This window comes from Sebastes fasciatus, chromosome 13, assembly GCF_043250625.1.
Source record: "Sebastes fasciatus isolate fSebFas1 chromosome 13, fSebFas1.pri, whole genome shotgun sequence".
NCBI classification, from domain to species: domain Eukaryota; kingdom Metazoa; phylum Chordata; class Actinopteri; order Perciformes; family Sebastidae; genus Sebastes; species Sebastes fasciatus.
In genome coordinates this window covers 15,050,405-15,063,375 of record NC_133807.1, presented here as the reverse complement: position 1 = coordinate 15,063,375, position 12,971 = coordinate 15,050,405, and the positions used below count along the sequence as shown (strand labels likewise).

General features: G+C 40.4%; 1 protein-coding gene across 1 annotated transcript; it reads right to left on the bottom strand.

Annotated features, from left to right (window-relative positions):
* Positions 1 to 5,578: 5,578 nt before the first annotated feature.
* On the bottom strand, positions 5,579 to 12,927 carry LOC141781534 (uncharacterized). The gene is made up of 9 exons (XM_074657355.1): positions 10,291 to 12,927; positions 10,051 to 10,198; positions 9,082 to 9,187; positions 8,648 to 8,804; positions 8,399 to 8,491; positions 7,631 to 7,717; positions 7,088 to 7,229; positions 6,262 to 6,353; positions 5,579 to 5,635 (listed from the first exon to the last, which is right to left on the bottom strand). The coding sequence occupies exons 1-9, from the start codon at positions 12,727 to 12,729 to the stop codon at positions 5,579 to 5,581; spliced, it is 3,321 nt and encodes a 1,106-aa protein (XP_074513456.1). The 5' UTR covers positions 12,730 to 12,927.
* Positions 12,928 to 12,971: the final 44 nt, after the last annotated feature.

The following is a 12,971-nucleotide window of genomic DNA, read 5'->3' as shown; positions in this document are numbered from 1 at the left end:
TGGACTTTGGGCTTTGTAACTTTGCAGACCTTTTACATACACAAAAAACTATATAACACACTAAAGGAAAGGGAAAAGCATAATAGGTCCTCTTTAATAGTAAATACATTTGTAAAATCTTTGAGCAAGAGCTTGTAACTCGTATTTACCTCTTAGTTGGGGCTGCCACATTAGGTGACTGAGGTTATTTTTTCACCTTCTATGGATAAAAAAAGTCCTTAAAATAACAGCAGAAAATAAATATTTCTGTCCATCTTAGGAATAGAGATAACTCTATTGCAAAAGCCTCCAACAAAATGGTTGAAGGCCTGTGTAACACAGCAGTGATCACAAGGAAAAGAGAGATAAAACACGAAAGATGGAGATACTGATATTCATGTCTCTGTTGGCAGCCAACACCGACAAAAACAACATGAGTGGGGAAGAGAGGCGTTGTGCTCCCACCCAACAGAAAGAAACGCTGCACATATACATAAGAAACAGGACTCTTTTTAAGGGAGATGTTCATTTACCTCCCTGCTCCAGTTAGGAAGTATTATGCTCCAGACCGGCCTAATCAACATCCTGCCTCATCATAATAAAATGTTCGCACTCTGTGATAAACAGTGAGACCATGTTGGCTCCACACAAAAAGGAGGAGGTTGAAGTTCAGGTCCCTCTTATTGTGACACGACTTCTGCATTCAATCAAAGAAACTTTAATTAAACCTTTCTGTTATTCTAACTCATGGTGGATACTGACATGACATAAAGGTTATTTGAAAAGTTTATGAAAAGTCTCAGGTCATGGTCCTGTTGAAAAGTCTCAATCTGTCTGTACAGGTTTCAAGTTAGTCGTCGAGTTAGATCTAAAACTGGTGCCTATTAATCGATTTCATATTGGATAATTGTTTATGGCTTTTCAAGATGTCCATATCTGTTTTTGCACAAACAAAACTTCTTTCTGACACATTTTTCTTCCAGCACAAGCAAGAGTTGACTCTATTAAAGTGCTTCCCCAAATACCAATCAGCCTCATCGTCCTCCATGCCGAGGCTGACGTTGCCTTACTGATGTCGGTGCCAAATTTATATTTGTCTCAGGTGAACAACGTAGGATCTATCCATTGTCATGGAAACACTGATAAATTTGAGTTGCATGTAGGTCGCACGCCTCTGGACCTGATTTTATAACACTGTGATCCAAATCAAATTGGGGAAAAAACTAGCCCACGCAGCTCTTTTCCTCTTCACACCAGTTTGGAAACACAAACGCAGACCTGTGTGTCACATGTGAGAGGAAAAATACAGTGAACGCACACTGAAGTGTATCATTGGGGAAGCAGGCTCACTGATCAGAGCAGCCTCTCTGCTGCTGGCTGCAGTAATTGATCTTTGCATGACTAAATGGGCCACTTATTTTTACAGCCGGAGCAGGTGCACCTATGTAGCGGTGTTTCTACATCAGCCGCTGATCAGTCATGAGGACCCGGAGCGTTTGTGGGCCAGCTCGACTCAGAACAAACCCTGCAGGTGCACACACACACGCATAAATTACACACTACTTCACACACAAATAAATGAAGAAACAAACAGAGAGAAGTTTATATTTTAGATATATATGAGAATCCCTTTCTTTATTCTGTTGCAATCAGAGTAAATATCACATTAGTGTTAGAGACTCATGTCGAGGAAATAGTGAAGGAGATCAAAATAAAATGAATGAAAGCACAATAGAATAAAACCATAAAAGCATAATTTATGAACGTGTTTGTCAAAGATTTTTCAAGTTCATATTTCAGTTAAATCCAGTCAATCATGTGTGTTTATCCACTGAGGCATCAAGATTAAGAAGGCAAGAAAAATATATTTTAGAAAGGAAATGATCTGATTGAAGTAACAGAAGTTATGCAACAACCGGAAACTTTATAACAGATTTTCATGCATTATTTAAAAGGATGTCAGTCATTCTCAGCCTCCTGGTAGCAATAGGCAACAGAACAGAAACAACTGCCTGATCATGCTCAAATGTTTCTATATACCCTTTAAAATGACAGTGGATATCTTTCTAAGAAAGGTTCTTTAACATGATAATTTAGAGTGAAACAAATTAAAATAAAATCATACACACGACAAAATAATCTCAGCTCAGGGTCCACTTCAGAGCTGCGACTAATGATTATTATTACAGTTTTTCTCAGTCATTTTGGATCATTTTTTGATAACAGTCTTAACATTCTCTAAACTATAAAATTTTCAGATAATAATTCAAAAGGCCTATCACAGTTTCCCAGAGCCAAAAGTGAACAAATAATTGTTTAATCCGAAAAACACTCAAAATCCCAAAGATATTAAATATCTAATTATATAAAATAGAGAAATGTAGCAAATTCTCACGTTTGAGAAACTGAAACCAACGAAGTTTGGACATTTTAACTTGACTCTTGACACTCTTTCTCCATGAGCTTTCAATCACATTTTACAGTATTCATCAGCAGATGAAACCTTCACAGCAAAACTAGAAAGTGGACCTGAAATCAAGATTATTTTGTCAAACTACTATTTCCAAAGTCAAGAATGAACTTACATGCACATCATTGTTTTCTTTCATCAGCCACAAACTTTGAATCTATTGGACGATACCGTATGATCTCCACCTGCAGGTTCCAGGTTTACACTCTTGAGGTGTTTTAGGATGAAAAATCGTACCCGCCTGATGTAAAAACATGTTGATTCTCTGGAAACAAGTGCAGAAATGGTGTTTACGTTGTTTTAAATGTCACAGCGACCCAGAGAAGCTCACAGGTGCAGAGTTTCTATATCTATAATGGATAACATTGAGAAACAGCTTTGCTCTTTGAAAATGTCGGCTCACATGACTGCAGCTTCACACGCTGGAGTCACAGGGAAGGAAAGATGAGTGTTGGGTTTTAATGAGGTGCGATGTTCCTCTTTAGGAATACGACTCCAAGGAACAAATTAGATCTTCTGCAAGGACACTGGGAGCCATGATTTATCATTTACACAGAAATCACATCTCTGGAGATGTGCACATTTATTGTTAAGGATCTGTGTTTGCATAGAATAAAGTTGGACGGGCTAAATTAAAGTAAGAAAACACACTTGTAAAATTTCTAATTGTAGGTTTACACATATTAAGTGTTAGGGGTTAACTGAGGCAACCTGCTACATATCTCGGGGTAATGTCAGCAGCATTTATCAGTTAGTAACACACTCATTTTACTAAATGTTTGTGATCTCTATGAGCATACAGGGACCCCTCTGACTTGTCTCCTCCTGTATGACATGATGTTGGAGACCCTGCTGAGGTGTGTTATCACTTGCAGACTCTGTGCAGACTTGATGCTCCACTAATGAGGTACAGTACTGTATGTGAGTAGTCCATCCAGAGAGAGAGCGGACATCAGTGTTTTCCTGCACAAGCCTCCTCATTTGCTGCCGGGCTCCTGAGAGCTCAGGTTCATACTGTGTCAACACACACTGTCACTGTGTGTTGACAAAAGCAGAGCTGCACAGGGAGAGAGCTCTGTTTAGTTGACCAGACATCCAGGACTCACGCTGTGTAGTTATAGGCCCCTTTTCACAGCAGCCATTTGGACATGTCATTGTAGGGTGAACACCATAGTGAACACAGGTGTAATTACTGGTGCCTTCAAATGAAACTCGTGAGCTCATGTTTACGAAATGAGAAATCGTGCCCACAATATGCTTGGCGTTTAAGTCGTGGGAACACCGCTGCCAGGCAACGGTAACATAATGCAGGAAATGCAGAGGCATAATGACTAATAATGACATAATGACATAATGAATTATCAACATTTTCCTCAGACCTATTGTAAAATTACCAAGAAAACAATATACGCCTAAAATTACAATATATTAACTTATTATGCTCCGAAAAAATTAACTTCCATGGCCTCCGACCATTTTTGACAACGTCAACAAACACGTCACAACTCGTGAACTCGGAGCTTTCAGAAACTGGTTGTGAATACCACATGAGGGGGGCGTTAATGGACTCTTCTCATGAACACGGCAAATACGACCCCAATTGAAGGCACCATAATAACATTAATTATGGCCCTGTTGCATTCAGGTGGACCAGGGTCCTAGTACTGTGCATGCTGGCTCACTGGGATGACTGTGACACACCAAATAGAGCAGGACCATAGTTAATTTCATCAATTACACCTGTGTTTACCTGCATGCCAAAAGGGCCTATTACGTTCCTACCAACTCTGCTATATCAACATTTCCTGTGCGTGTCTGCACCAGCACTTTGTCCTCTAACTAACTAACTTTAGGTAAATCTCGACGCTGTTTTTTTTGTTTTAATTAGCCTATAATTTGGAATAAAGTCTACTGATACGTTATCAGGAGACTTTCTCTCTCATATTTATATCCCATAATGAGGAAATGAAGATGTGCTATTAGGGACATAAATATAGGCTATGTGTGTAGATGTGACCAAGTGTATATTCCATTTTGTGTGTATGTATTAGTGGTGCAACAGTTCAACAAGCCAACGGTTCAGTTTGTATTGCGTTTTTTGTAGTTTTGGTTCGGTTTGTTTTGCACATGAGGGAGAAGAAGAACATAACCATTTCCAATGTGTTTGAACGCTAAAATATATAAATTGATTGATTGATAGTAATGAATGATATTTCTATATTACATGAAGCCAAAACACAGATTTCATACATGAAATAAGGCTGGCTACTTAATGATCGAGTAGACCTATGTTCCATGTCTCTGGCACCTCATCAAATAATTAGCAGGCCTGTATTTAATATAATAGTGGTGCAACAGTTTTTGTTTTTTTTACGGTTCGGTTTTGCATCCCTAGTATGTTTTTATGGGCAACCAAGAGCACCTCAGGATGCCAACTACTGGAACATGTACTGGCTCTGGAAACAAACCTCCCTCTGGGACAATAAATACTATCTATCTTTACAGCATGCGACTGATAATAATGTTCCATTAACATATATACACCATAGTTATTTACTTACAGTAGGCTCTCAAAATCAGATACTGTCAGAGAGAAACAGGGAAGCATAAACAATATTGTTTTGGTTAACAGACAAATCATTTATTGTCTGAATTTATATAACTCATGACTAATATTTCCATATTAGAACAGATTTTATGGATCAAAAACAGATACAGGAACACCGACATCACCTCTGTTTCAGAAGTTACCTCTGTTAAATGTTGTATAATGCTACATCTAGTGGCACAATATGTTAATAACAGTTTGAATATAACTGATGCAACATACGATCTTTTGTGTCTATTATCACAAGTTACACTACGCAATGTACTGAGGACCAAAATATAAATATAATTTCTTTGTGATTATTGTGTTATATTTTATAGTACACTTTTATAAATGTTAATCTAGAAAAGCCAGTGTTTGTTGCTCCCTCTGGTGGTACTCTGATACATCAACAACAAACAAATCAACTTTTTACACAGTTAAAAAAAGTTACACATAATAAAAAGTTATATATTATAGACATAATATATAATATATCCTCTGACCAAACAGCAGTTTTACTCTGAAACATCTTGCTTGGATCAGAACGACTCAAACAACTTCATTCTTTCTTGGACAGAAAGGCCGTCTTTTAAACTCTGTAAGACAAAAACACACGTACAAAGATGAAATTAACAGAAAGCGTGAAAGTTCTTCATCTAAAGTGAGCAGTGGTGCCTAAAAGTACTACATTTTGAGTCTTGAATTCAAAATTTTACTTAAGTAAAAGTACAAAAGTTTTATCAGCAAAATGTAATAAAAGTTTGAAAAGTAAAAGTACTCAGTATGCAGAATGGCTCCTTTCACAGTGTTATATCATCATAGAATATTATATTGTTTTCACTAACAAATGCATATAAGAGCTTTTTAATGTTGTAGTTCATCAACATGGAGCCAATTTTAGATATTTTGTATATTACTGGGTGGGTTAGTAGTATAGTACGGCATCATATCATATAATCTGATCATTTAAAATGTAAATATAAGTGTCAAGTAAATGTAGTGGAGTAAAAAGTACATTTACCTCTGATATGTAGTGAAGTATAAGTAGATAGCATAAAACGGAAATACACAAGTATGTCAAATACTGCACATTCCACCACTGCTAGTTAGTACAATTGAAACACTTCACTGTGAGGTGATGAGTGTTTAAAAGGGTTAAAATGGTTCATATGAGGGGAACGTTTAGCATTTATCAATAGACAAAAGTAATAGTAAATGTTACCTTTGACCTCACTCCTCTGATCTGACGTGTGAAGGACGATTTCTCTGTTTTCTTCAGAAAAGCAGCATTACTGGTGTTTGTCACAGTGTCCTCTGAGAAAACAAGAGGGTAGGAGGGAATTAAGTTCAAGTTCAAGTTCAAGTTCAACTTTATTGTCATTTTTCCATATACAAAGTACACAGTTAAACTGAAATGTCGTTGCTCCCAGACCAAGGTGCAAACACAGACATACAAAAACAGTCACAAACATAGAACATAACACAGTGAAGTGCGATGGTGCAGCACAATAAAAAGTGGATGACAGGATATTAACAGAGTAAAGCAGTATAAAAGCAATCAGGTCTTTAAAAGTGCTATATATAAAAACCCAATGACTCTCCAGTAGTTCTCCTTGTATAAATACCTAATAAATAGATAAATAGATAAATAGAAATGTCAGTGCAAATAGTGTCAGTGCAAATAGTAGTCCTGAAATGTCTGTTTCATGTCCAGCATGAGACGTTAAAGGAGTAGTTCTACATTTTGGGATATATGTGTATTCGTTCTCTTGATGAGAGTTAGGTGAGGAGATGGATAGATGTTCTGGTGGGTGGATTTTGTTGCCTTTTGGACAGAGCCAGGCTAGCTGTTTCCACTTGTTTCCAGTCTTTATGCTAAGCCAAGATAATCAGCTGCTGGCTGTACAGATATGCGAGTGGTATCAATCTTCTCATCTAACTCTTGGCAAGAAAGCGAATAAGCTTATTTCCCAGGCCTGAATGTGTGTGAGTAGAAATCTCATAAGTTATAACATTTTATAATGTACACAAAGTAAAAGGTGTCTCACCGTGGCTCTGTCCTGAAGCGTCTCTGCCTGGAGACCAAGTGGCGAACTTGACATCTTCCCAGAGTTTGTTGACTCCATGATGAGGTTCATCCTGGCATTTTGTATAGAGGGCCTTCAGCTTGTTCTGGGCGTATAGTTTATCCTGTTACACACACACTGTTTTTAGTTCTAGAAAGTTGCTCTTTTCATATAAATAATACAGTATATACATATTGTCAGACTGTCAGGGTGCATAAATTAACATGTTTTAATTTGTTTACAATTGCATACTTTACATACAGTACGTGATAAATTAAATGTATAATTTATGCAGCGGTCTTCATCAAGTTAACTTGTTTGTGTTGTTCTAGTATGTCTCAATGGTCTCAAATGGAAGGAGAGGTTTGTTGTTGATGTGAAATATTCTTTGTTCATTTATATTGATCCACTAATTTCAGTAAATACATAATTAATCATGTTTTTTCAAGTATGAATGCAGAAGTAAAGATTACATTTGCAATCTAATCTAACAAGATATACAGAATTTTTTAGAGATTTCAGTACCATTCGAGCAATCTTCAAGTCCTCTTTGAGAGAACGAGCTTCCTGTCTGAGAAACTGCATTTCTGCCTCCCTCGCCCGCAGAATCACCTGTGACATAAAGTACATCAAATTATGTTGAGTAAAGAAAAGAGGTTAGATGTGCTTCAAATGTTCCACAAGGAATAGTAGGCCTGTCTGGTGCTCACAGATTAGGGCAATCTTGTAACAGGAGAGACTTCAGATAAGAGACCAGGTCCAAAGTACACTGGAGCACACAGATTTAAGGCAATCAACTAACATCAGAGAAGATTCTGATGAAGACGCAGTTAACGTTGAAACGTAAGTCTTCTAATTAAGTTGAGTGCCATAAATGCGTGTGCTCCAGTGTGCTTTGGACCTGGTCTCTGAAGTCTCTCCTGACATAAAGTACATCAACACAGTATGATAAAGTACATGCTACGATTCTTCAGTATGTTGTATGTGTTATAGTAAAGGAGAGAAAATTATGAGTGCAAACATTTACTACATACTTATGGAAATTCATCATTATTCCACCTTTTCCTTCCTGTGCTCTATACATATGTATATATAACCTCAAGTTGGTTTAATGAAAGATAAAGACAGAACAAAAACTAAAGCTACGGGTCAATTTTGCTAAAAAACACAAATATGTACAAACCACTTAGACCATTATAAACAAAAATAAATTAAATACACAGAGAGCATCACTACTTTCTGCTTCTTGAGGACAAAGACAACGGTTAAACTCTCTGTTTTCCAGACACTTACCTCCATCTCATAGAAGTCGTTTACTTGAGGGGCAACATGTGACTGTTTCCCATTTAGTGAGAAGTGTAGCTGAGACATTTCATCTGTCTCTCTCTTAAAAAAGGGACGACAAGGGACAGAGGGAGAAAAATTTACAAATGTCTTTAGAAATACACACACTTACTGTTTACGCTATCGAGATGTGAATATGATGATTGAATACAAATGAAGGATACTCAGCTACCTTTGTGAAAAGAAAGTGTTTTGTACCTGCTTATTTTTGAGCTCCTTGTTTTCTTTTTGGAACTGCATCGAGGACCGTCTCTCACCCTGCAGCTCCTGGCTCAGCTGAGAGTTTTCCAGGCATTTGTGAGTGTGCTGCATCGACAACACCTCCAGCTCCCTGTGCATCAGCTGGATCTCCTTCCTGCAGTGGTGAAGCAAAAGCACAGATGATCATACATAAACTGTACTGGAAGGAAGTGATAGATGCATCTCATCATATATTTATACCTTTGTATAGTATGATATTTTCTGATATATGAATTTTCTACCTTTTTCTACTAGTTTTTATATGCATCTTATCTATTTTAAAATCCAATGGCCCTGCAATAAATGCAGCAGTAACAGAGTGAAATGTCTGTCAGAAGCTTCAGTGTGAGAGAGAAGAAACAAACACAGTTAAGGGACCAGTAGTCACTCACTCATATTGGATGTGCAGCTGTGTGATGTCAGCGCTCTCCCTGATGCGCTGAGACTGTCGGCTTCTCTCCAGCTCCTGTTTATGGGCTCTCCTCATTGCTACGATGGCTGTAGAAAGATACGACAAAGTTAATTTCTGTTCATCTTCAACTAACTTTTCATGATGGACAAAAGCTTCTTGTAAAGTAACTCTCAAGTCTTCTTTTTGCTGAGTGAAGATCCAAAAGAGGCTAAATAACGCTCCAAAGTTATGCTGAATTTTGGCGAGGAAAAACTGTCATGGCCATTTTCAAAGGGGTTCCTTGACCTCTGACCTCAAGGTATGTGAATGTAAATGGGTTCTATGGGTACCCAGGAGTCTCCCCTTTACAGACATGCCCACTTTATGATAATCACATGCAGTTTGGGTCAAGTCATAGTCAAGTCAGCACACTGACAGCTGTTGTTGCCTGTCGGGCTTGAGTTTGCCATGTTATTATTTGAGCATGTTTTTTATGCTAAATGCAGTACCTGTGAGGGTTTCTGGACAATATTTGTCATTGTTGTGTGTTGTTAATTGATTTCCAATAATAAATATATACATACATTTGCATAAAGCAGCATATTTGCCCACTCCCATGTTGATAAGAGTATTAAATACTAGACAAATCTCCCTTTAAGGTACATTTTAAACAGATAAAAAATGTGTAACTAATTTGCAATTAATGCGATTAATCCCGATTAAATATTTTAATCTATTTACAATTTGTAACATTCATTAAACTAATGTAGTTCAACCAGTCAGTTCCCATGTTATTACACGAAGGATCTTTATTCTTTGTTATTCATTGTTCGTCAATCAACACAACTTCAACAAAAAATCCCTGTCACAAAAAAAGTAATAAATAAAAAGAGTGAAATTCAGTTTGCATTGACTTAACAGGCCTACAGTGCTTTTATTTTTGTATGACTTGTTGCTGAAAGACGTTTACCTGCCATCGTGGCCGCTGTCTCTTCCTGCAGCAGCTTGTCTTTCTCCTTCAGCAGAGCTGCCACCTCCGTCTGATGCTGCTGCTGAAGATCATCTATCAGCTGCCTGTGCATCTCCTCCGTAGCAGTGAAACCTTCATCACAAGATGCCTATTTTGAAATTTAGAAAAAGTTCAAAATCAATGATTACTTACTTACTTAAAGAGACAGAGTACCTGATAAAGAAATAAGATCTTTGTTACCTCAGGTTTTTCAGGATCTTTCTGGTCTCTCATGGCTGCTGCACCACCTGCCAGCATTGTGTTCCTCTCCATCACAGTCTGGTCTGGTAGGGAACAGGTACCTTCAGTCTCTGAACAGGTTTTGGTCTGGTTCTCTTTGGAAGACTTTGCGTAATAACCATGCAAGTGTTTCATCTCCTCTTCGTGGATCTGTTGCAGCTCCCTTATCTTCTCTTGAAACTCCGTTTCCAGTTTTTTCATCTGCTCCTTGTGATTATCCTGAATTTTCCGTATGTCTTCCAGGAGTCTCTTGTTCCCGGTCTCTACAGATATTATCTTTTGCTCTGCACGCTCCAGTTCTTCTCTTAATACACTGTTGTCCTCCTGGAGCTGACATAAGGCCTGAGTAAACACCTCCTGCTCATCCTTTAATGTGATGTCCTGCTCTTCGCACAGAGCTTGCAGTTTGTCCTGTAACGCCTCACTTTGCTGCTGCTCTAAATCCGAGTGCAGCCTGTCTGACAAATAAATCAACCTCGCCTGCTCCTGCATACGATTTAAGTCGGCTGCAGAAGCATTTTCCCAGTTATCGTCCACTCTAGTCTCTACTCCATCGCCATCACAAACCTCCTGGCAGAGTTGGTGTAAGGATTTAGCCCTTCTCTGCAGCCGGGATGTTAGTCTCTTTAACCACTCTGGCTCTTTCTCTGCCTCTTCCTTTTGGACATCAGATTCATCCTTTTCAACTGGTTCTGCAGATCCTTCTGAACCTCCACCTTCTCCCTGCACTTGCTCCTCATAAGGAGCCAACTCAGGGGGATTGATATCAGCCAGACTCTCCCTTTGAAGCTTTACTTGAGTCTCATATTGCTGCTGAAATTTGAAGGCGGCATAAATGAGCTCTGCTTCAGCACAGGCTCCACCGATGGCCCTCTCTAAAGGTCCACTGTTGTCACATTCAGCTCTCCCAGTTTGTTCTGTTTTTAAAGCGATTCTTTGTGAGATTATGCTTTTGTACCTGTGTGCCAAATCCCCCTCATCCTCTCTTGGTGCTAGTTGCCCAATGCCATGTTGACTCTGAAGGACAGACACCATTTTTTCCACTACAAACACTTCCCTCATTAAACAATTACCAACACTTTCCCCGTCGTCCTCTGAGGGTGATGTATTAGTGGGTTTAGCACTTATGTTGCTCTCAGCTCCAGATAATGTCTCATCGTTGAGGATCTTGTCCTCTCCTTTGCTGGCATTGCGTGATTCATGCTGCTGTTTCTCTGCGTCTTTCTCTCCTTGCTGAAGACAGGCAGCAACGGTGGCCAAATGCTTCTCAAAGTCTGTGATGTTAAACGGAGCGGTTTGGAGCCTCCCTCTGCAGGCTTGTACGATGTTCAGTGCGACCTGAAACCTGCCGACCAGCATCCTGCAGCGGCTCTCTGTCTCCTGGGCGAAGCTCCGGCTCTGCTTGGCCCGACTGTGAAGCAGCAGGCTGAGGTGCTGAGCGGTGGCTCTGCTCCGGGTGAGCTGGGAGCAAAGGTGAGGGTCCTGGCAGCTGATGTGACTCTGGTGCTCCTCCAGTCGTTGCATGATGTCCCTTAGCTTCTCCTCTGTTGCATAAAGCTTGGTTTCAAGTGTCTGGATCACGGACATGAACCTTTCTGGGTCATCTCCTGCATGTTCAGCTGCATTTGAGCGACTGTCTATTGCCTTTGGCCGGCTATCATTTAGATCAGCTGTCTGTCTCTCATTTTGCTGAGCAGGCTCTGAGACACAGGTGCTACCTTTCAATACATCATTCAGCTTCACTTCCGTCTCCTCCAGGCTGTTACCCAAGACTTCCATCTTCAGCAAAACTTCACTCAGCTCTTGCTCCTTCCTGTCCAGGAGTCTCTCGTAGCCTTCTCGTATTTCCTGTCTTTCAGATTCCATTTGCTGCACCTTCCCCAAGGCCAGTTGCAGCTCCTCGCTAACTCTCTCGAACGAGTGCTCGAGATTGTAATAGTGCGTCTCTTCTGTTTTCAAGCGGCTCTGCAGCCTGTTCACCTCCCCGTCTGCCTCACATAACTGGTTCTGCAGCTCTTGACAGCGATGGTCAAGCTGCTCTCTTTCCTCTTGGAGCTTCTGCACAGCAGATACCGTACGCGCCAGCTCCTCTTGAAGCTGTTGCTGAGCCTCCTCTATGTCTCTGGTCCAGGTTTGAGTCTTATTCAGGCTGTCCACCTGCTGCCCAGCCCTGTCCAGCCTCTCCTGGAGGTCTCCTGAGTGTTGCTCTGCCTGTGCCAGGCTGGCGACCAAGCTCCTCCGCTCTCTGTCCTGACTCGCTTGAAGGAGCACCAGGTGCTTCTGCAGGCGAGCCTCTTTTTCAGCCTGCGCCTCCTCATTAGCACGAAGCTGAGTCGTCACCTCTTGGAGATGTTCGTGCAAGCGATCGGCCTCCTGCTGGAGACTGTGGTAACTCTGCATCTCCTGCTGCAGCTGTGTGAAGCGCGACCTGGCCTCCTTCTTCTGCTCCTCGCTGGTGCTCAGCTGGGACTTCAGGGAGGCCACGCAACGCTCCCACTCCACCTGCTGCTCATGAAACTGCCGGCGATCTTGCTCCAGGTGGGCTTGTGCGAGTGCTGTGGCGTCACCGGTGACTAGTAGCTGTGCTTGTTGAGCCAAGAGATCCACCCTTCGCCGTAGCTCAACTTCCCTGGCTTCCTCAT

Bases quoted from the DNA above. Each gene is read 5' to 3' on its own strand.
- LOC141781534 (XM_074657355.1), bottom strand. From the start codon at position 12,729: ATGCAGAGTTACCACAGTCTCCAGCAGGAGGCCGATCGCTTGCACGAA. The intron at 9,188-10,050 runs GTAAACGTCTTT...ATCTTTCTACAG, and splicing joins GACAGCGGCCACGATGGCAG to CCATCGTAGCAATGAGGAGA. The intron at 6,354-7,087 runs GTGAGACACCTT...TTGTTTTCTCAG, and splicing joins CGCTTCAGGACAGAGCCACG to AGGACACTGTGACAAACACC.